This window comes from Siniperca chuatsi, linkage group LG16 (genome assembly GCF_020085105.1).
Source record: "Siniperca chuatsi isolate FFG_IHB_CAS linkage group LG16, ASM2008510v1, whole genome shotgun sequence".
NCBI lineage: Eukaryota > Metazoa > Chordata > Actinopteri > Centrarchiformes > Sinipercidae > Siniperca > Siniperca chuatsi.
Window position 1 is genome coordinate 20,270,377 of NC_058057.1, and position 22,293 is coordinate 20,292,669.

Sequence of the window (22,293 nt, forward strand, 5' to 3'; positions counted from 1 at the left end):
GTATTTGTAACATATTAACAGAGTTTGTTGTTGTGCTCACCTGTCTAAACGGCATTCTGTGAGTCTTGTGTCCTCCACAATCGGCTCTAGGTTCAACTTCTCTGCTCATTCATTCTCAAAGCATAATATAACCAGTCAACTCTCTAGTCCCACTCCCAAAACAGTTTTAAGACGAATGAGCGCTCCGCAGTCACAACTGTGACCGGGATTAACAGACAAAAACAGCAGAAAGACCTCACACACACCGCTCCGAAAGTAGATGTTTCTCAGTCACTTCTGGAGGATCCACCGTTAACATATTAGCATCTAGTATTTTAGCTAGACCGAGCATGCACCTGTTGATCATGCAACATTGTGGGTGTGTTTGATTTGGGTCACTAAGCATGATCGCTGGGTGGTGCATTAACCTTTTTTTTTAACCTATGCAGAGGTAATGCTAATCTTTAGATAACCCACAATGACGCCATCCTTAATTTTATTGCATTGTTGTGCATTTTTTGTACTGTTCACAAACTGCTAAGCCCAGCCCCAAATCTGACACTCGGCCAGGGAATATGTGCGTTTTCCAGTGTCACCTCTCTGGACATTCAGTTCATTATGACTTTATCATGTGACTTTTGTTCTCACTCTTGGACGGATGCGACTTGAAAAGTAGCCAAGTACAATCTTTGAAATAAAAAAATACTTAAAGTGTAACTTCACCCCCAAATTCTGCCAGCTGCCTCCCTCCCTCCCAGCATATTTTTTAAAAATGCAGCAGAGGACTGCAGGGCAACACTGTAGGGGGCGTGGCCTCGTGTTGTCGCGGCAGGTAAGGAGACACTGACCAGAGTGAGCGACAGACAGCCAACCAGCCATGATGAGCGGCTGCTGTCAGACTCTCCGTGTCCACGTGTGATGACGTAAATTAGTGCCAAACGGTCGACTCTGTGTCAGCATTGGCCTTGCAAGGTTCAGGGTGATATAAAACAGTAGATGGTGTGTTGAGCCATTTTCAACCCATGAAATGCAGATTTTTATAAATTTGGTAAGAATGTCAGTATTAACACCAGCACTGTTTCACCACAGTACAGTCATATAATTTAGTTTACAGCTCAAAAAACAGTAACGAGAGTAAATCTAATTTGTTACTTCCACCCCCGAATAATGGTTTTATTTTCCTTGGATTAATCTGACCATATTTTTTTTTTCGAGTAATTGATTCAAAATCTTTCATTGTGTAGTGTATGAAACATCAGAAAATGATTAAAAAATAACACATCACAAGATCCCAGAGCCCAAGGTGACATCTTCAAATGTCTTGTTTTGTCCAACTGACAGTCCAAAGCTCAAATATATTCAACTTACAATGATATAAAACAGAGAAAAGCTGCAAATCCTCACATTTTGATCCAAAGTATGTTAGACATTTGTACTTCATATAGCCTAACTTAAACTATTCATTGATTATCAAAAATGTTGTCAATTACCAACTTCCAACCAATCGATAAATTAGACTAATTGTTTAACACAAAGTAATTAGACTGGATAGTCAGGACAGGAAGGAGATCACATGAGGATAAATTGAACATAGCCTGCTTCTAACTGCATGGGGCTCACGATATGTCAATATGTCAAACATTTAGAAGGCATAAACTACTCAGGTCCTAACTGTTTACTTTTAATACTACAAATACATTTAAGCAGAGCAGCAATGCAATTTTATAGCATGACATTCAGATCCATTTAGTCTTGGCTGCGCCTCCAGTGTGTGGGTCTGTTTACTGAACTGCCCAGTGCAGCAGTGCTAAGCCAAACAATCAAATTCAAACACAGCCAGGCACAACTGACTACACAAAGGACAGGATGCTTCCCTGGACTATATTAGCCAAACTTTCAACTAAGGCTGTAGTACTTAAAAGGAAAATGTGCTGTACAGTAGCTCTGCAAATTTAGTCTGTTGATAAACATTTTTCCCCAACTTGCCTTTTCTACATCTTCTCAGTTAGCGATTTATTGTGTTCAAGGGCTCCTAGTGTATGCTGAACATCATTTAGCATCTGCTTAAACTGTGAGTGTAGGTGGAGAGAGTGGGACAGGTCTTGTAACTGCATGGCATTATCGTTTATTGATGTTGTACTGTCTCAATACTTTGAATGTCAGTGCAAAATGTTAAGTCTAGACAAAATACCTCAAACTTTGATCCTAAGGAACTGATACTCTTTACCACAACGTTTTAAGGCTTTAGGCTGTTCTTTCCTGGCTGTTAATGAGTCACACCACCTTCAGGACAGTGACTGTTCTGGAAATATCGCAACATAATTTTACAATATCTTGCCTGGACCCAGACATGTAAACCCCATTCATAGTATCTGTTGTTTAAACAGTGTTAAAGTGAATTGGGAAAGGTTTTTTTCTTTGAGGCAAACACAAGATTTGTACTAAATAAGATTTTTGACTCTGATTTGAATTAGATTCTTATTGGAAGCTCGAGACACTCCTCAGTCCATGCCCGACACTTGTGTAGGAGAAGTTAAGACAATTGCAGAGGTTCCTTTATTCAGCGCAGTCGCAGCTTTGTCACATAGTACACAGTGACTGGCCACTGTAGTCTGACATTTGTTCCAGTACATTTGCTCGCTAACTTGTCTATTATTAATATATATATATATATATGTTAATATATTTTTGTCTGGGACTATTTGCACTAGAACACTTTCTGTTGAAGATCCCAAATTCAGTAGTGGATGAAGACCTCTTAAAAGGTAGCAATGCCACTATGTTAAAATACTCAGTTTCAAATAAAGGTCCTGAATTCAAATTTGTACAAACGTAGTAGTACACTATAATTATCAGTGAAATGCCCAGCAGAATGGCCCTGCTGAGTTTTTTATTATTACATATCATTGGATCACTATTATTACTATTATTACTGCTCTATAATTGTGTAAGCAGCATTGTAGCTTGTTAAGATGCAAAACTTCCCTTTGAACCACTTTAGAAAATGTTTGGTAGTTTAATCTATAACCCTGCAATATATTAATTAAGATGATCATAGGTTTTGTATGTAAAATCTAAATCTTCAAATTCACTGGTAACTGTAGCCGTCAAATAAATGACGTAGAGTAAAAAGTACAATATTTTCCTTTAAAATGTAATCAAGTAGAAATATAGAGAAACATAAAATCGTAATACTCAAATACAAGTACCATACTAAGTATGGTGCTTGAGTAAATGTACCGAGATACATTCAACCACTGCTCAAATCAACTTCAATAGACATACTTTTGACCCTTTACCCTGTACAATTCCTGCTCAATGGATTCTTCCTTTTCCCTCAGCTGTTTCAGTTTAAGATCCTGATATTATAAACTACAATAGATATAAGGATGTTAATACACAAATGGCATAGACACATGTGAAGACACCCTGAACAGTTGTAGTGAAATTCCTTATCTTAATCCACTGACAAAATCCACCATTGCCCAGGCAGATCTTTAAGGGGACTATGTACAGTCTATAGGAGGACATCTGCTGTCCAGTCAATGTTATTGCAAGACATTGTGATTTGTCTTTTTTTTTTTTTTCAGATTGAGTAGGGCAATTCTCTCAGACGCCTGTTATGTGATGATATGCCAGCCCAGGAGGAGTCAGCAAATTAAATGCCTTCACTAAACAACATTAACCTAAGCAAATAATCGTATAATTATGCCCAGCACATAAATGTAGGCGTATAAGGCAACAAATGTGTTTCCAAATGTCAGTCCATTTAAGCAAGCATAAAGTATATCAATGAACTGCAGAAGAGTGGTGTAGCGATGACTCAACTCGTCTGATGATAGGCTAATTTAGGCTAATTATCATTACCCTATTGAGGAGTACAGTCACATTCATTAGGCCTACTTCTGTAAAGGAGGTTGTATGACTGTTCAATTGTTTATTTGTTTCTTACCAACTTAGTGCACATTCCTGCTATCAAGAGAATGTGGGAGACCATATGACCTTTCGTATCAAATTTGCAGTTCTGAAACAATTACATCTCCTGACTCACTGGTTGTAAACACACAGTATTTGCTGTCCAGGGGAGAAACCTTGTTGTTTGGTGACCCCATGAGTTTTCAACTATAGTGCCAACAAAAGTTCAAACTTTACTGTAAGATTTTCATTGACACATTAGCTTTTCCTACTGTACAGTGTTTCATCTCTCCTAAGTATACAAGAAACTCAATTCATCACTTTCATTTGAACTGCCAGGGGGAGCAACTCAGCCATACTTTATAGATAAAATATCGGAATGAATATACTGTACTGTATATGTAATATATATTTTAACTGAGGACCAGGAGGGAAGTCTTTAAAACGATTATGAGGAAGTGAGAGTTTAAGCTAATGTTAATATCATTTCATTTACTGCTACAGTACTACTACATTTTATGACCATATTTTTCAGATTCAAATCAGATCATGCTAATTTGTTATTTGTTAAAAATATTTAAAAACCCGATAAGTGAGCATGTTATAGAAAAGCCGTGGACATGGAAATAGACTTATAACATGTTGATGGTTGTCCTACACATGATAATTATGACAAAAATCTAATTAGTGATTTTAATGTGTTGTATTGGCAGAGAAATGCAGCCTAACCACAAGGAATACAGATCCTGAATTTACGGGAAATGCAGAGGTTTATGTCACTCAATTTGTATCTGGTACCAAGCAATCTGTAACATTTTCAGTTTTGAAAATGAGTCAAATGGGTAGAACGTGTAAAAATAGAATGTGTGGAGTTGCATGCTGCCTGAGTCACTGTGCTCTTTTCATTTTGGTATCCACCCACTGTGTCTTGCAGAACTGCAGCCCGTTCAAGTTGGAAGGAAGTCAAGTCTGTGACTGGATTTAGCTTAACAGAGTTCCCTGTGGTTTCTTATTTCTTATTGCACTTAATTACCTGTAATCCAAAATGGTTTGTGTGTGTGTGGGGCTCTGCCTGCACCTGTTTACGCCAGCATACAGCATGTGTTTGAGTAGGCAAAGCACAACAATCTTGCAGTATCAAGTAATGAACTCAGTATGCTGAATATTTTACTATATAAACTTATGTAAATAATAAATGAGAATAGGAGACATCACAAGTGGATGACTAAATTAACTGATCAGAAGCACTGTAGGGGTGAATGAGTGACTCCTCATCAGGGCCATTATAGGTGCGTCTTGATTCAGCTTATACTTGTAAAGAAAGTGTGACCTATTATGTTTCTAACAGTATCATTCTTGTCTGAGATTCATGCAGATTTTTTTAAGGTTAAAATTTGACATAAACTCTTGAATGGGGATTATGGATATTCACCCTCATGTTGGACATTAGCGATTATGCTCAAGATGTGAAGGAACATTGTTTGGAATGAAAATGGATGCTATTTTCTTTAAAATGAATGGAGCAAATTTACTTTATGTATTGCAATCTCTTAAAAGAGAAATATTTGCATTTACTCATAAATTCAGCTAAACTAGTTTAACAGTCAAGTTCTTTTCAAAAATAAGTCTCATGTCAGTCAAAGTACTGTCTGCAAATGGATCCATCGTGTCTGCACTCATTGAGTTTCAAGCACCTTATTATCCACATTCATACAATGGAATCATCTACTGTACAAGCGCCGCTCATTCAGTAGTTCCTCCCATAATCTAGGAGGTTTGGTAACCTTTCATAACTTAATAGTCAGAAAAACAAACAAGATATATCCAGTTCATAGCCAGTTCAGTTCATTCTTGCTTTGTGCACCAAATAAAATAAACACCCTACTCAAAATCTAACAAAGTTCAGTAGGTTTTTCCATGACTTATTTACCCACGGATTTCCTAGAATGTGATTATCTTTTCCATAAAAATAAAAAAAATCCATGAAAATTATTTTGAAAATGTGTATGCTGATCAACTACATATTAAGTCAGTATTTTATCATAGCTTTGAAAAAATATCCAGCAAGTGAAGTTGGTACATTTCCAACTCTGCTGTGAGGTCCATCTGGATGGATTACCATCAGATTCTCATTTGCACTTGAAAGAGCTAATTTCCCCTGTAATCCTTCATTGCATATCCCCAGTAAACACAGACATATTACAAAGCTGCTGTTGCTTTTCACCTTACTGACATTTCACTTGCTTTAAGTGCCCTGATGCCTAATCTCCCATCATGCTATGACGCTCTTCTATCACACACTGTGTGATACAGGTGAACTGCAGCACTTGGCCCTTGTCAGCTTTTGGCCACATTTTTCATTCTCATGTTTTATTTTATCCTCTACCCTTGTCTTGCCTTGTCCTCGTCCTCTCATCCTGCTTGTGCTATCCAGCGGTATCATACCCTCCCAGTTACAAGAAGACTCCACCTCCTGTGCCCCCGCGCACCACCACCAAGCCTCTTATCTCTGTGACAGCCCAGAGCAGTACAGAGTCCACTCAAGATGCCTACCATGAGGGCAGGCATCCACGGGGCGGTCTGTGGACCACAGATAGCCTTGGTCGTCCCATCTACAGCTCCACGGACAGCCTGGACAGCACCAAGGCAGTCACCATGGCCATGGAGTCAGCAGCAGGCAAGAGGCATGCATCTTTGGGCAGCCACAGCTCTGTCCAGACGTGTGACAAAGCAGTGCTGGTGTCCAAGGCCGAGGAGTACCTCAAAACCCCACGTTCCTCTATTGGGATACAGGTATCTGACGATGTCACTCGGCTCTCTTCTCAGCCACCACACTCACTATCCAGCCTTCATGCTAATTACACCAATCTCATCTGTCTTCTTCTATCTAGTCCTGGCTGAAAGGACAATTCCTTTTTTTGTCATTTTGATATTCAGTGTTAATATGTACGAGAGCTGTCCTGTAAAATCCAGTCACAGTAAAACCATCTCTCAGGGTTCTCAGTAAAATCACTTAAATCAACCAAATACACTTTTTTTATTACCAAAGAAGAACACAACAGGCACATTTTTTATGTACTGTAGGTAGTTGTTTCAGTTGCATTGCAGCATTGCACCACTGGATTATTACATGGCAAGAGAATTTGGTTTCTTTATTGAAGACTTACTCTATGTCCACATCTCCAGGCAGACTTCAAACTGGTAATAAAACTACACATGCAAATTAGTCAATCTTGTCATTTTTTTGCATATTACAAATTCCCAAATGTACCAATCTGTGTGAAGTACTCCATAAGGTTTTGGAGTCTTGTTGACCTTTACACGTGTCAGGCTGTACAATTACATGGACAGGGCTTATTCAAAGGCAGCACTAATGAGATAATAAGAGCACATTGAGGATCTCTCTTACTCTCTTTGTTCTAGTTTGTGATTTGGGTTCTTAACCTGTTAAGTTCTTCTTGAGCTAGCTGATTGCATTGGCCAGATCATATAATAGCCCATACCTGAACAAGTAGTTCCACCTCAAGATTCTGCTTTATGTGCTAACTGTCTGACTAACTTAAGTAGCCGCTGCATGTCCTGGAGGCAAGTGTCCTCAGTTGTTAGCTCTAACTTTGGAGGTGGCTGTCTGCATGGACCATGTTGTACCTGCATGTTGCCCACAGACGTTTCTTGTGGGCAATACTGAGTATGTTGTCCAAAACAATTGATGGTCCTCTGGCAAATGTAGCTGTTTAGAGTGGACACTGTGCCAGTCCTGACCCAGATTTCAGCTAGTTGATGATTCCATTGCCAACTTTCTATTTTCAGTTTCCTTAGTACCAAAATCCTGGATGAAGCTGAACTTATTCTGGTGACATCCATGCAAGTAGCCACACTACAATTGTACATGATGTTACTTTTTCATTTTTTTGAGAACCTTGGAGAGCACTACATTTTATCCTCCAGACCATGTATCATTGTGTATCATTACAGAATGGTCTTGTCTGTGATTCTCACTTACAAGTGCTGGTTTCCTACAGTTGCCCTGGCTATATGTTCACCACCTCCTTCTGCTGAGCATCTTATGGTTCTTGTTTAGCACCAAAAAGACACCTGTACAGTAATAAGTAAGAATTGTCTAAATGTGAAGCTGTCCTTTTGCGTGTGTATGTACTTTGGTGTGTCTGCACATTTCAGCTGTGAATGATGATTGTCTGTATTTACCAGGTGGAAACTGTGACAGACTCTGAGACTGAAAGTAAAGGCCTTCCTCAGTTCCATTCAATAGGGATCCAGGTGGAGGATCAAAAACGGTATGTGGCTCAGACAGAAGAAACAGTGTCCATAGTCAAAGTTTAGTACATTTAAAGTTGCATTTGCAAGCATTGTTCTTGTAACTCATGCATTTTTAGGCATGGGAGGTTCAAGCGCTCCAACAGCGTGACCACTGCAGTACAAGCAGACATGGAGTTGGAGGGCTTTCCCTCCATGGAGGACAAGGGCCTGCAGTTTGGTGGTGGCTTCGGTCGCCACTCTGAGCCCAGCACACCCACGCAGTATGGGGCCATCCGTACGGTGCGCACACAGGGTCTGTTCAGTTACAGGGAGGACTACAGGCCTTCCAGTGGGCCCTCCAGCCCGCAGCCTGAACCTTGGCTGGTTGAACCCAGTCTGGAGAGCACCGACGCAGGCCGAGTGTCCCCCCTTCGCAGGGACGGCAGCTGGTTTATGCAGCTCCTTCACAATGAAACCAAGCGGCTGGAGGGATGGTGCAAAGAGATGGAGAGAGAAGCAGAGGAGCATGACCTGTCAGAGGAGAGTGAGTGTCCTGAGGGAAGCTACATTCTTGTCAAAGCAGGTGCTGTTTTTGTTGTCTGAGGTTAATGCTTTCATGATATGTGCTCTATTCTTTTTAGCTGCGACCAGCAGCTCTATAACAGTCTGTCGGTCGGTCCACAAAAATTTCCCCACACACAGTTTTCGCCCTAGGCTGAAATTTGGCATGGAGGTCAAGTGTGTGTGTGTGTGTGTGTGTGTGTGTGTGGGGCTCTGCTTGCACCTGTTTACGCCAGCAATTAGCAAAAAGGGGGTGTGGCAGTGGGAGTGGCCTATAACAAAAAGGCGCATAACTTCTAAACGGATTCACGTAACATGACCAAACTTGTGTGTATTTGTACGTCTGTTTATCTGTGTGTGTGTGTGTGTGTGTGTGTGTCTTTATACAACACACACACACACACAGATAGACAGACATACAAATACACACACCATTTTGCAACGTTCCCTTTCATAACTCAGGAACTGGTTGTCGTAGACACTTGTGGGAAGCATCATTGGACTAAACAGAGTTCCGTTTTCATTGGTGATGGTTTGCCCCGCCCCTACATGTTAGCCACACCCCCTTTCATAACTCATGAACTGTTTGTGGTACACTCGTGAGGTTGTGTGTGTGTGTGTGAATGCATGAACGTGAGCGTGGATGCATGCACGTACATGATCGCAGCTATTGTGAATTCACGCTTGTTTTGCAGTATGAATATAACCAAAGTGAACATTCACAGTATTAGCTGTCATGTTGACTATGAAAACACAGAATCGTGATTGGCGTTTTGTGAGCAGATTGGATCCTTGTGAATGACTGCCTGAAAGATATTGGCCTTTGCCAACATGTCAGTGATAAAACCAGAATCTCTCTCTTTCTCTCTCTGTGTATGTATGTGTGTGTGTGTGTGTGTGTGTGTCCATCAGTCCTAGGAAAAATCCGGAGTGCAGTAGGAAGTGCTCAGCTACTAATGTCTCAAAAGTTTCAGCAGTTTTACTGGCTATGTCAGCAGAATCTGGTGAGTAGTATGTGTTTGTGAACAAGAACAGTGTATCGACCTACATACTGTTAATCTGTTACATAGAACAACACAAAAGATCAAGAGGAAAATTGTTGATAGGCTTGTCTTGAAGGTGTTCGGCCTGACGCTGCACTTGTGCGCCTTCCAGAAATGGAACACAGAGATCAATAGTGAAGCAGTCCCTTTGCCGCTATTGATCCTACAGGAAACGAAAGGGGAATTCCAATAGGAAGCAGCACCTGTGTTGAGGCGATCCATTACAGCACAGAGGCAGCAGTTTGAATGGGATCTCAGAGTTTGAATAATGGACTGCCACACTGTCTCACTGTTTAGCCCTCATGTCACGTCGACTGGAAACTCATACCTTTTCTAATGCTAACTATCCACAGAGTCAGCATATATTAGAAGATGATAGTGTCATAAGTGGGAATGTTTCTACAGATATAGTAGAGAGAGACAGTGAAAGAGGCAGGCAGGCACTTAATCACACCTTACTAAAGCGTAGCTACATTTTTTAATGAAATGCAAAACCTTGTGGAGGTGGTTGAAATCTGCCTGCTTTCTCACTGCCTTGTGTTATTTTATTTTTTGTGCGTTTGTGTGTGTCTTAACTCGGTGTGTTGCTCTCTTTTGGATGGTTTTGGGCCATGCTCTCTCCCTCTCTCCCGAAAGATAATGGGATGATGAATTAAGTCTAACATTGGTAGTGACAAGCCTTAGATTGCCCTGAGCTTTCAGACGTGTCTGAATCTATGGTCTGAATGAGACAACGACTCCGTTTCCCTGCTGGACGAAGGAGGAACTGCACAATGTGCCTATGAAAAGCTCTGAACATGCTTTCAATTTTGACTTAATACCTTGACTTGACCTTTCCTTGGTCTGAGATCACACTCATTCTGTGTTTGCTGTCTGTGGTAATGAGCACATGGCTGTATGTGGCTGCCTGATTGAGTTGCAGTAGACACATTAGGTATCATCAACAGCAATGCACCACAGAAATGCAGAAACAATGAGCACCAGATTTTTCAATTTCAATTTCACAGAATAGTGATAATTTCGCAAAAATTACAGTAGAATAATATTTTTTTTATTCTGCTAAAACACCTGTGCTGACAGTAATTTGAGCACACGTGTTGGAAAAGAAAGAAAATTCTTAAGAGGGCACATACAGTACATATGATGCTTGATTTGAGCGAAATTGATAAAAGTAACCTTTGATAATCATTAATCATCGTAGTTGCTACAGCACACATAAGACCAACTCTGCTGTTGAAAAGATGCAAATAGAGGCATGTTCCTAGGGACTGTCAGTTGAGGTTATGAACCAATGTTGGTGCTGTACTGCCACACAGTGGTGGCTATGAGTAGCAATATGTCCGGAAAGTAAGTTGTAGTTGCGAACATAGATTTGATAGTTGTACTGAAATATGTTCTTATTTCAAATCAGTTCACTTAAATACAAAAAACCCACTATATTTTGTACTCCACTGTCTCTACAGGACCCCAGTGCCATGCCCAGACCCACATCTCAGGACCTGGCTGGATTCTGGGACCTCTTGCAGCTTTCCATCGATGACGTCACTGCCAAGTTTGATGAGCTGCAGCAGATCAAGAGCAACCAGTGGCAGCTGGTGGAGAGCCCAGAGAAGAAGGTAAAACTGGTAGCTGTTTGCCCAGGGATCCACACACTCATAATAATTAGTCTTAATGGGTTCCAGATGAACTTGCTCAGCTTTTAACACAGTGACAACATTTGCCTTCCTTTTTTAAGCTTGTGACCAGCAGGAGGTTAATCATTCTTATCAGAACACTGCAGGGACAATGTTAGGAGGCAACATCAGTTCAGCGTAAACAGCTAGTAGCATCCTCTAAAATGTTTTCCTGTTAAAATCATCAGTTGAGTCTATAGAATAATGTGGGACTTGTTTTATCTGTCTGATCCATATTGTCATCGTAACTCATCACCTGCTTTTGGTCTGCGGTACTGTAAGGTAAAGTAGTGAACAATGGTGTTTAAGCCTGCTTTGTACCAGCATCAAGTGATGTCAAACCAATTGTACTTAATGGAAATTCATGCACAGTATTATTTTGAGATTCCTTGTTAACAGACTAACTAATGGGTGAAGAAAAAGAAAAAAACAGGGGACTATCTTTGCAGCGATAATACATTTTTGCACAGCGTTTAAACATATACAAAACCTTGCCTTTAATTGTTACACTACATTTGCACTGGCTATTTGTGCTATTTGCTGGCTTGAAACATTCAATGTTATGTCAAAAAGGCAGTTATACATGAAAGTTCAGTAACTTTTGACATACTTGGAATTCTTCAAAGTATGTCACTGTACAAAGTAAAAATTAAAAACATGATTAGATTATTGTTAGATGAAATGTACAAATATTAATAATCAGAAAATAAAAGATCCAATACCCAAGAGCTGAAATAAAAGCACATTTGTAAGAGTGGTGCTTATAGATAAGGGAGCTGAATTTGTAAGAAGCACATTTAGATGGTTATGTGTTTTTAGAGATAGACAAGATCCTTCAGGGCACTTGGATAATTATCTTCATGCTACAGTTGTAGTTGTAAGGGAGTTATTTACCTCCAGCAGTTAATGGGCACATTGCAAGCTCCATGAAGCCGAGCCCTAACAGTGACACAGATGCTCTCTATTGGGCTTCTCTCCTTCAAGGCAGGCACAGTTTTACATCAACACCAGCTTGCCAAGCAGTCAGAAAAGGTTGCCTTGCATTCAAAAGTTATTGTAGATTAGTGTGTTCAGATTTATGGCCTTCACCAGTAAATGTTGTACCATTTGCAAACAGGTTTTGTAAGGTTAATGTTCTGGCTACATAATCAATAACAGCAGTTTCTGTAGTGTTTCTAGTTGCTAAGCAAACAGCTTCTGGATCACATAAGGCAGGTTTTGTTCATACAATGTCTTTCTGCTGCATAAATATACAGCACCTCAGCAACAGTGAGAATTCTGATTTCTCATATTGTGGCCTCTGCTGCTGGTGGAAATATCTTTTAGCCATTTCTGTTCTCACAACCTCTGATAACAAAGTTGGATCTGGGTCTGTCCATGATACACACGTGTACCCAAGATACCAAGAGTCCATATATTGAAGGCTTATAGCCAAATTTATCCAAAACCACACACTCAATAGTGAATAAAGCTCCTATTAGCATTTAATTTATCTGCACTGATTAAACATTTAGCATTTTCTGCCCGATTTCCTCATGAAATTATTCCTTATGAAAAGCCACTCTGGCAGTGTTTCGTCTGCTGGTTAATATTGCTTTTTTTCCTCATAACCCTCAATTATGAGTTCTTGTACTGAGCTGAATAAATAGTTTCTCTTGTTTTTCCATAAAGAGATGATCTACAATGACCAAACTTAATAAAGCAATATAAAATTACCATCACTAGAATGAAAAAAATATTCCGGTTGTCCATTGACTATTCATAATCCATTTAGGAGGTTTAAGGTTTAAGGGCTTTCAAAAAAATTGGTCTATAATTTATATTATCCAGCATCCATCGACACTCCTAACATACATTAGATACATTGTTTTACACACATTGCTATTGTAATAAGCCTTTACCTTGTTTAATCATGTCATTCTGTATCCTTAGGAACGGAAGTGGCCACCACCTATGCCAAAGCGGCCGGCCAAGGGACGTGGCGGTATGATGCGAGAACGCTCTCTGGACCTTCAGGACCGCCAGCGACAGGAAGCCCGCAGACGCCTCATGGCTGCCAAACGAGCAGCTTCTTTCAGACAGAACTCAGCCACAGAGAGGGCAGACAGCATCGAGATCTACATCCCTGAAGCCCAGACACGGCTTTGAGGTCCACGGATTCATCCTCAGCTCCCCTTGTCCACCTCCACCCAACACCAGCTCGTTGCGTCACATCCAGCCTCCTCCTGCTGTCATCATCTATCACTGCTCGCACACTTTTTCATCATCTGTTGCCATTCACTTACTGAAGCTACACTAGGCAAGATTTCAGTTGAAATACATCCTTTTTTTTATCAGCTTAATTGACAATGTGGCACTGCCAAAGGGAAGAACGCCCCATCTTCCCTGAGTGAGAAGTCAGGTGAATCAGTTGAGTCAGGTGTGGACGGTCTTTTCCCACAGAAAGTAATAAATTAAACATTTCAAATGAAACTGAGAAATCTGGACACACCAGCGTTAGACCATTTGACGTTCTTGACGTTTTGGTATTCTTTGGTTAAAACTGAACACAGGCCAACTAGATTTGTAAACATGAGCCACTAACATATGAAGTTGCCTAGTGTAGCTTTAAACCCACAAGGGTATTTTTTTGAGCAACATTAAGTCAAGTGATTTATTTGGTCATAGCCATTATTGTTAAATCTCCAGTCTTCTCCATTGTTGCCATTGCCCCGCTGTGAGTAAGAGTAATGCTATACTTGCCACATTCAAAGGGAAACACAAAGTGCAACTTTTCTAGAGTTTCTCACCAGCAACAATGGTCTTGGGCTAAAGCACCCTGTGTGAAGGAACAGCGGCAGCAGAGATTGATGTTTCCCACAGTGATGTGTCTCAGCAAGGTGAAAAGGCCTTAAAAAATATGTAGATTATTGTGGAACTGCTGAAAAGAATGCAAATAAGATTCTTTTTGATGAGGTTTAAACTTCACACCCAGCCTTTTATACGTAGGTGGGTAAAACCTGGTACCTTGGTTGATCGATTTCTCAAAAAGTCAAAATAGAACGGTGTTAAAAATGTTCGACAGCATGTCTGAGGTGCTGCACAGCTGTACTCTATACTATCTTTCTAGCTATGTATCATCTATCCATCTTTAACCAGGCATGCTGCAGCTGTTGACCAGTGTTGCTGAATGAGATCTGAAAATAAGGCTAAAACTCCTAGACCATCACTTCAGCAATTATTCATTTTCACTCATGTAATACCATCCCCTCTTAGGACTAGACAATTTTAAGCTATGTACGTTATTTGCTGCTGGATGCATTTCCATTGCAGAACAAATATGAATTATTAACAAAAGACAGTTTTGCGCAGCCTGGAAGAGGTGACTGTATCAAACAATGCATTTTGCACCTTATAATATTCATGTTTGTATTTCCAAGGGAAATGTAGTTTATGAAGCTCATGTGATATTGTTGCAGTTGAATTGCAAGGACAGATATGGAAAATTTACTACAGAATTTCATGTTACTCTATAGGTCATATAAACTGCACCTTGTGTTGTTTTGGTTTCATTTCTTTCTGATGGCATTCAGGCCTCTCGTAACTACAATATTGTGATTCTAACACTTAATTATACTTACAGTATCTATCATATGACCAACATCACAATCTACAGTATACATTTAGTATTTATAGTTGAAACAGTTGTGGGTTGATTTGACAGTGCGTTTGTCTTGCTTATTAAGGGGTGTTTCTCAGCTAACAGAAACCATATCTCATAACACACTGCATCCAACCTTTTGTTCCAAGTGGGGCATAATGAAAACACTTCTGTTGTAATTTTGATCTGCTCATGTAGTCTAGGAAAGACAGGTGCAAATGACACTTTAACAATATTCAGTTACTATAGTAAATGGTGCTGCTTTTTACTCTAAAACTGTTGTCCTTTACCCAGTCCTATGTGCACGCACACACACACTCAAGGACTTTTTAAACAGAGATTTATTAATATGGTGCCCGTTGTCTCTCCGATGACTTGTGGTAGATTGTGACTTTAGAAAAGATCATCTTTGCAATGCTCTTGCCCTCAGTGATGTAAATGAGGAGAAGGTTTTATGGTTTAACTTCCTTTCTAACATGCAAAGAGGTCAGGGATATTTATTTATCAGATGGGAGAGATTACAGGCTTTGACATTCCACCAACCTTAAAGTAAAATCTATTATGCCCACCCTGAGCCAAGGGCATACTGCTATGGCTAGCTGAACATACTGTATTGTACCCGTCCATATTTTATAAAACACCAACAATGTTTCCCTAACATTTTGCAATACATGCCCATTCATCCTCATTTGCCAATGTAACCCCAGATAATTAAAACAAATGTCAATATAGGGCCACTAGAATTATGCTGCAGTACAGTGTTTAATGTGTCCCATTTTATTGTAATGAGAATAGCACTCAGAAGGGGAGAACAGTCTGTGTACTGTAAATACTGTGTGAGGCAGTGAGTCGTATTTGTCGGGAGGGATTATAATGGGGTATATTTTGCTTGCATTTGTCTGACCAATAGCGGAAGTAGTTTACGTCGTGACATGTCTACATCAGTGCTAAATCTGAAACCCTTACCTTACCAGACGGCCTTAACTAAAACACTCATGAATGTAGAGCCCCTAACGATGCAAAAAAATGACCCAGGAGATGAGCAGATACTGGAAAATCAGGAGAGAAGTCACTCCCAAACTTTTTATTTAATTTTTTATTAAACTCAATTAACTTTTTTTTCTAATTTATTTGATTGGTTTTAAGATGACATATGAAAGGGCACAAAAATAATAGAAGACGAAATGCCAGGTCACCAAGGGCAATACATCATTTCACACTGATTTCAGGTTCACTGCATCTTAAAAGTTATCTCTCCGATTTTCACAGGAAGTACACAAACACAAACATGTATCTCTCAGAATAGATTCTCTCGTTTCAACACATATAAAAACTGGAGTCCTAGTAGGATCAATTCGTGCAGCTTCCAAGAAATAATACAATAAATTGATTATAATTAAAAAAGGCAGTGCTGGCCCATTTATATTTACAAGTCCTTGTAGTCACAATTCAAGTACAGATAAAAGAATAGGCTGTGCGAAGGTCCTCATGCAGTGTATAAACTATGAACCATATTTCCTGATACGTTTACACAGAGAGGTCTATAGACTGTAAGAATTAGTAAATTCACTAATTTTCTTAGTTTAGATTTATATACATCAATAAATATATTTACAAGACATTTTCCAGCTTCCTTTGTAACTCACATTCTTTAAACCATATTCAAGTCGAGTAATTTAGTTTAACTGTATATCTCTGTACTGTATATACACTGTGCCCCAGTATAGACTGAAGGACTAGCAAGTGAAGGGAAGAATAATTTGCTCGAAAAATCAAGTGCATTATATAATTACAGAAGCTGATAAGATGACAAGGGCTTACTTTTAAGTTCAATGAATTCTCTAATTTGTTTAAAAATACAGAATCTTCTTCCATTAAGGGGCTTTACCTCCAACATTAACACACCATTCATAGAGTATTTCAAAGGAGGACCCCACAGATTGTGGCTGATTCCGTTTAATTACCCTCTTTAAACAGGAACCAAAATTGTTTGATGTCATTTCATCGTATTAAGCCTTTTCCTGTTCAAATTCACTCTGAAGAACAAATTGGCAATTCATTTCCTATGAGTGTCTGTGTCAGTGTTTCAGTCTATTTCTCTCCTCTCAAAATGTGTCAAGATACCAAGGATGCCCACTTATTCCATTACAATTTGGTGTAGAGATAGAGTATAGGGAAGTAACACATTCAGTACTTTTTCTACAACATAGAATTTACCTGCTAACCTTCTCTTGGCCCTGCTTGGTCAACTAGTCACAATTAGATTATTTGGAATACCTCTAACTAGGAGGGAGAGGTTTTTTTATATTATTATTTATAAATAAATAATAATTTATTCTTCTATTGTGCCCATGCAAATTTTAAAGGGGAACTAATATATGAAAGGCTTAGAGAGGACTGATAAACGGAAGTTTATACATTATTATCTAATCCAGCTAAACATGGTTAAGAGTAAATCAAGGCTGGCTTTGCTAAACACTGATATATAGCCACTGTGGTAGTCATTAAACAGATGTTAACCAGAGTAGAATGTGTAGTGCCACTGTTTTGGTTGACAAGAACAAACGTCTGTTTTCTTTGGCTATCTTTGTCATGCTATCTTCTATCTCCCTTGTAAGTCTATAAATATCAGCATATTCACTCATCTTTTGGCTTGATGTAGGATACTGTTAGCTTTGAAATATTAAAGTCCTCATTTATTTCACCTAAGTTTTGCCCTCAGAGGGACTAACAACAGCCTCTTTTAATTATGACATTACAGCTGATGGGCTACTTTAACAATCCAACTGCTCTTCCACCTGACTGAAAGTCATGCAAATCAAGTCTACTTCCTGCAGACTGCATACTGTGATTCCATCATGTGTAGTACTTGATGATCTGGTACTCATTATCATCATTACAGGGTTTCCTTTAAAACAAACAAAAACTGTTCAAACAGAGCTTTTTGTCTTTTTGTAGCTTCAGGTTCGTAATTTCTGGAATTTCCTTGCAAATTGTTTGAATCAATTTCACTTTCCAACCAGTAGGCATGAGTAAAATCTACAAAGTCAAAGTGTTGATAGTAGGTAATGAGGTTGGTTTAGCACATAGAAAACTAAATTACCTTTCCTGCTTGATCAGCTTGTCAAACCAAGTGGGAGAGAGTAAAAGGGACAGAACAGGGGCGAAGATTAACAGGAACCAGACCTCCCGACCTCACCGTCACTGGCTTGAGTGAAAAATGATGTCACTTCAGCTGTTTTTGCACCAATCACCTATCAGTAAGACTGATATCAGACACAAAGATGTCCTCAAAAGTCACAGGGACACCAGCTGCTGCGAGTGATATACACTATTACAGTATGTGTGACATGAAATACACATGATGACAGAATTATAGATACTAAGCATATGTGTTTTTGTGGTATCATGCGGGGCTATTCTATAATCATGGTACCATTTTCCTGTTGCTGTATATCACTCGTCATCTCTGATGAAACGCACATTTTTTTTTGCGTCTGTGTCACATATTTTTACCCACCATGCTATGAGGGGCTTAGGAGTGTGGCAATTATGTACATTACAAATCCTCAGGTGCCTTACAGTTTGATTCTCATAGGACTCTGTGGGTGAATGTTTTGGGTCGAGATACATGAAAGGACTGCAACACCTCTTAAAGTGCAGGTTTGTCCGTAATACCATTAACAAAGGGCTGGAAACTGGGCTGGGTCGTACTGCAGAATTTAAAACTAATTTACATTTATATTTGACTAATCCAAACGTCCTACTGTAATAAACTTCAGCACAATGCGGTCTAGAGGATATCAAAGGAGGATTTGCTAACATTTGTTTTCCTCTTCTTTTTTTTTTATATTTGGTTTAGATCACATAGAGGTTCTGCTATGATTCACCATGATGCAGTTACATTTTTAGAACTGAATTTAGATGTTATGACAGCGGATAAAGATCCATTGAAAACAAAGTGAATTGTAGGAAATCATTGGATTTCTGTGAGTGGAAATGACGGTGTAAACATCTCAGAGTGGATGTCACATCCATTTCAGCAAATCTTAAAAGATCATTTATTTAAAGGTGTTTCTCTATTTTTTCTCCTAGCTGTGATATTGTAATCTTATGATGTTTTTGCCTTTTTTGGCGTCTACATCTACAGAATCTAGAGACTGACAAAACTTGACCAGCCAAAAAGTGCAATAGTGTTTTCATACAACGACGGGCAGGCTCACCTACAGCTATTTACCTCACGGTTAAGTGTTTTTAGCGAACATGGTATATTAGGAGTAGTTGTGATCTCCACAGGAACATTTTGTCATGCCTGTGTACTATGCAGCAGTACTTCTGTGGGGCGGCAGAGCTTGCAGGCCCCGATGCAGATCACCTTTCACTCCTGCAAGCACGCAGTCCATTGTGCTACACACTTACAGGAGCAAAAACGTGTGCTGTCATTGTCATCCAGCACTCAGTCCTATACAGCTCATCCATGATCACTTAGTTACAATTTACTTTGTGCTGATTTAAAAAACAAGATATCTAGTGTATAGAAAAAGTCAGCTAACTGTCAGTAATACTCTAAAATGATCACATGAATGTGATAAGTTAGAGTTCCTTTGCCAGGGTCACTTTGCCCTGTTAAGTCACTGCTCAAGACATCTTATTGCTTTGTACAACACAGTTCGCACCTTATTTTAGACTAATATCGTTTAATAGTTGTCCTGAAGATAAACCTCAGAGAAGTCTGTATAGGTGCTGAATCAACCAACTTCTCTCCTTGTACTTTTCCTAAATTAGCTTTCTTTTGTTTATTCTGACAATCAGCACACACCAAAAGCATCAAATGCACACACATACACACAACAACAGCAGTGTCATATCCTCAAGAAAGAGCCCTGAGTTTCCCTTATACCATCTTGAGGAACGCTTTACAGTCTTTTCAAGTGAGGCTCCATTCAGTTTTCATTGAAAGCTTTTCTCCTTGGTTCTGATACAAATGCACTGCAAAGATGTCTTTCTATTGCTTGCTCTCTCTTCTCATAAATCATGTGACTTTTGATGCCATAGATCAGAGTTCCGCCTGTTGTCAGGCCAAACAGCAGTCAAGTGAGTAATTATGGTCCATATTTTTGATGTCATGCTTGCATTAATGCTGGGCTGTATGAGAGTGTATCTGCTCCTCAAGCAATAAGCCTAATTTAGATATTGAGGTTGGCTTTCATCCTGATCTTTAGACTTGTGACAAACCTAAATCTGAGGGATGTTACAGTACTGTTTAGGTGGTTGTTGAGCTACTTAAAGTAACAGTCTGATATTTTGGGAAATAGGCATATTTGCTTTCTTGGTGAGAGTTACCTAAGTCGATCGATACCATTCTCATTTCTTCACGTTAAACATGAAGGTACAGCCAGCAGTCGACTAGTGTAACTGAGCATGAAGGCAGGGAGAAACAGCTAGCTTGGCTCAGTCCAAAGGTAACAAAACCTGCCTAAAAGCACCTCTAATTGCCTAGCCTAGCTATCCAGAGTGAAAACGCTGGTCTGCCAAATAGACCATCATAAAACCACAAATTGTTCAGGGCACTGGTATTGCTTCTTGGGACACTTCAGTGGAACTTTAGCCATCTTTAATGTTATTGGTTACAGGTTGGCACCTGTGCTTTTCCTGGATTTTTGTATGGAATAAACAAACAGGACATAACATGTTAATTAGGGAGCTTTAGAGATGCTGGTAGGCAGATTTTGTTACCAGGCTAGCTGTTTCCCCAGTTCCAGTCTTTATGCTGAGCTAAGCTAACCCTCACCTGTATGTAGTTTCATATTTATTGTACAGACATGAGAGTAGTATCAATCTTTTCATCTCTCCAAGAAAGCAAATAAGCATATTTCCCAAAAAGTCAAATTATTCCTTTAAACAGGCGAACGTTTTGCTTAGGTGACGTTAAATGAGAATTTGTTTAGACAATGTAGATGCTTACATCTAACATTTTCTCATACTTGATTTCTGTAAGTCCTCTGTAAGTAAATTATTAAGGTTGATTTTATGATTTTTTATTTTTTTTAATTTTGAACTCAGTACCCATCTACAGTGTTATGGGTCTGTGTCAGTGTGATCAATCTACATTTCCTCTGAAGAATACCACTGCTCATCTCTGCACCAATTCTTGGACATAGGATCACAGTTCAACCAGAATATACAGGCATATGTTGTCCACATTTGCATATTTATTTTGAATTGCGTGCTACTGTATAACTGGGAGGAAAAATGTTTCTGTGCTGTTCTTTATGTTTCAATGTTTTATGAGGGGAGAGAGCAGTCACAATTTTGTTTGCCTTTGGTGGAGAAATGTCTTGTGTTGTGGCTGTGGGTAGAAATAACAGAAGGCCTCTTATGGGTTTTTGAATGTGACATGAGAAAATTTTGATAGTATAAAAGGTTTGTGGTTAGCTTAAAACTATTTTGAATTGTTAGATATATCAATAATGAGGATAAATATAATGCCAAATATTCAGTATTTGTACAGAAATATACATATATAAATATATAATATATGCCTAATTTAAATGGAACTATTTTCCGCTCTTGACCATGTTTTTGTTGTTTAACGTTCCTTTGTCAACATTATTTTATAAGATCTTCAGATAGCATGCAGGATAGTGAAAATGAATGTATTATTTAGTGTTTCATTGCTGCTCAGTATTACAGCATTCTACAGATCAGTTTGTGTTTGTAAGATTAATTTAAGCTGAATATTTCATTTCTAGATTTGTTTATCTATAAATGAATTGTAAACTTTCTTTTCTAAATGCAAGATTTTGAAATGGTTTCAACAATTTATATAATTTTATTATTTTCCTGCTTTATCAATGTGGTTCAGTATATTTTGCCTCTTCAAAGTACTGCTATCAACCATCTGTTGTAAATAATTATGCAAATTAAACTTTTTGAAGAAAACAGCATGGATGTGAGAGAGCGCTTTAATTTTTCTCTTTAAGTACCGGGGTGCAGTGATGCAGCTGTACCACAACGTAGAAAAGTCATGTGGGACTTTAGCTCAAAGGCAGGGTTGTTTATGGGGAACCCAAATAAAGTGCTATTTATCCTCTATGCGGGTCTATTTAATAATAAATGGAAAGATGCTTTTTATTACAATATTGGCTTTTAGTGTGATGATTTAAATAAATTAAGTGAACAATTATTAAGTAAAAACATGATCTGCTGTATATGATGTCCCTCT

General features: G+C 39.0%; 2 protein-coding genes across 8 annotated transcripts in view; one reads left to right on the forward strand and one right to left on the reverse strand.

Moving 5' to 3' along the window:
* LOC122863715 (cytospin-A-like) overlaps positions 1-473 on the reverse strand; it is a 101,530-nt gene extending 101,057 nt beyond the window's left edge. Inside the window, exon 1 of one of the 2 annotated variants that reach the window (XM_044170472.1) lies at positions 246-473. The gene's annotated coding sequence lies outside the window, so the exon portion shown is untranslated. Of the gene's footprint in view, positions 1-40 lie in introns of both variants that reach the window. The other variant, XM_044170471.1, reaches the window with a different exon arrangement.
* LOC122863714 (disks large-associated protein 2-like) overlaps positions 1-22,013 on the forward strand; it is a 111,592-nt gene extending 89,579 nt beyond the window's left edge. For 4 of the 6 annotated variants that reach the window (XM_044170456.1, XM_044170457.1, XM_044170459.1 and 1 more), the window contains 6 exons: positions 6,329-6,687; positions 8,104-8,189; positions 8,289-8,734; positions 9,625-9,716; positions 11,219-11,371; positions 13,361-22,013. In XM_044170456.1, the coding sequence (XP_044026391.1) occupies positions 6,329-6,687; positions 8,104-8,189; positions 8,289-8,734; positions 9,625-9,716; positions 11,219-11,371; positions 13,361-13,576 (1,352 nt within the window). In that variant the 3' untranslated portion in view covers positions 13,577-22,013. The remainder of the gene's footprint in view (positions 1-6,328; positions 6,688-8,103; positions 8,190-8,288; positions 8,735-9,624; positions 9,717-11,218; positions 11,372-13,360) is intronic. The other 2 variants (XM_044170458.1, XM_044170461.1) reach the window with 1 other exon arrangement.
* The last annotated feature ends 280 nt before the right edge of the window (positions 22,014-22,293 follow it).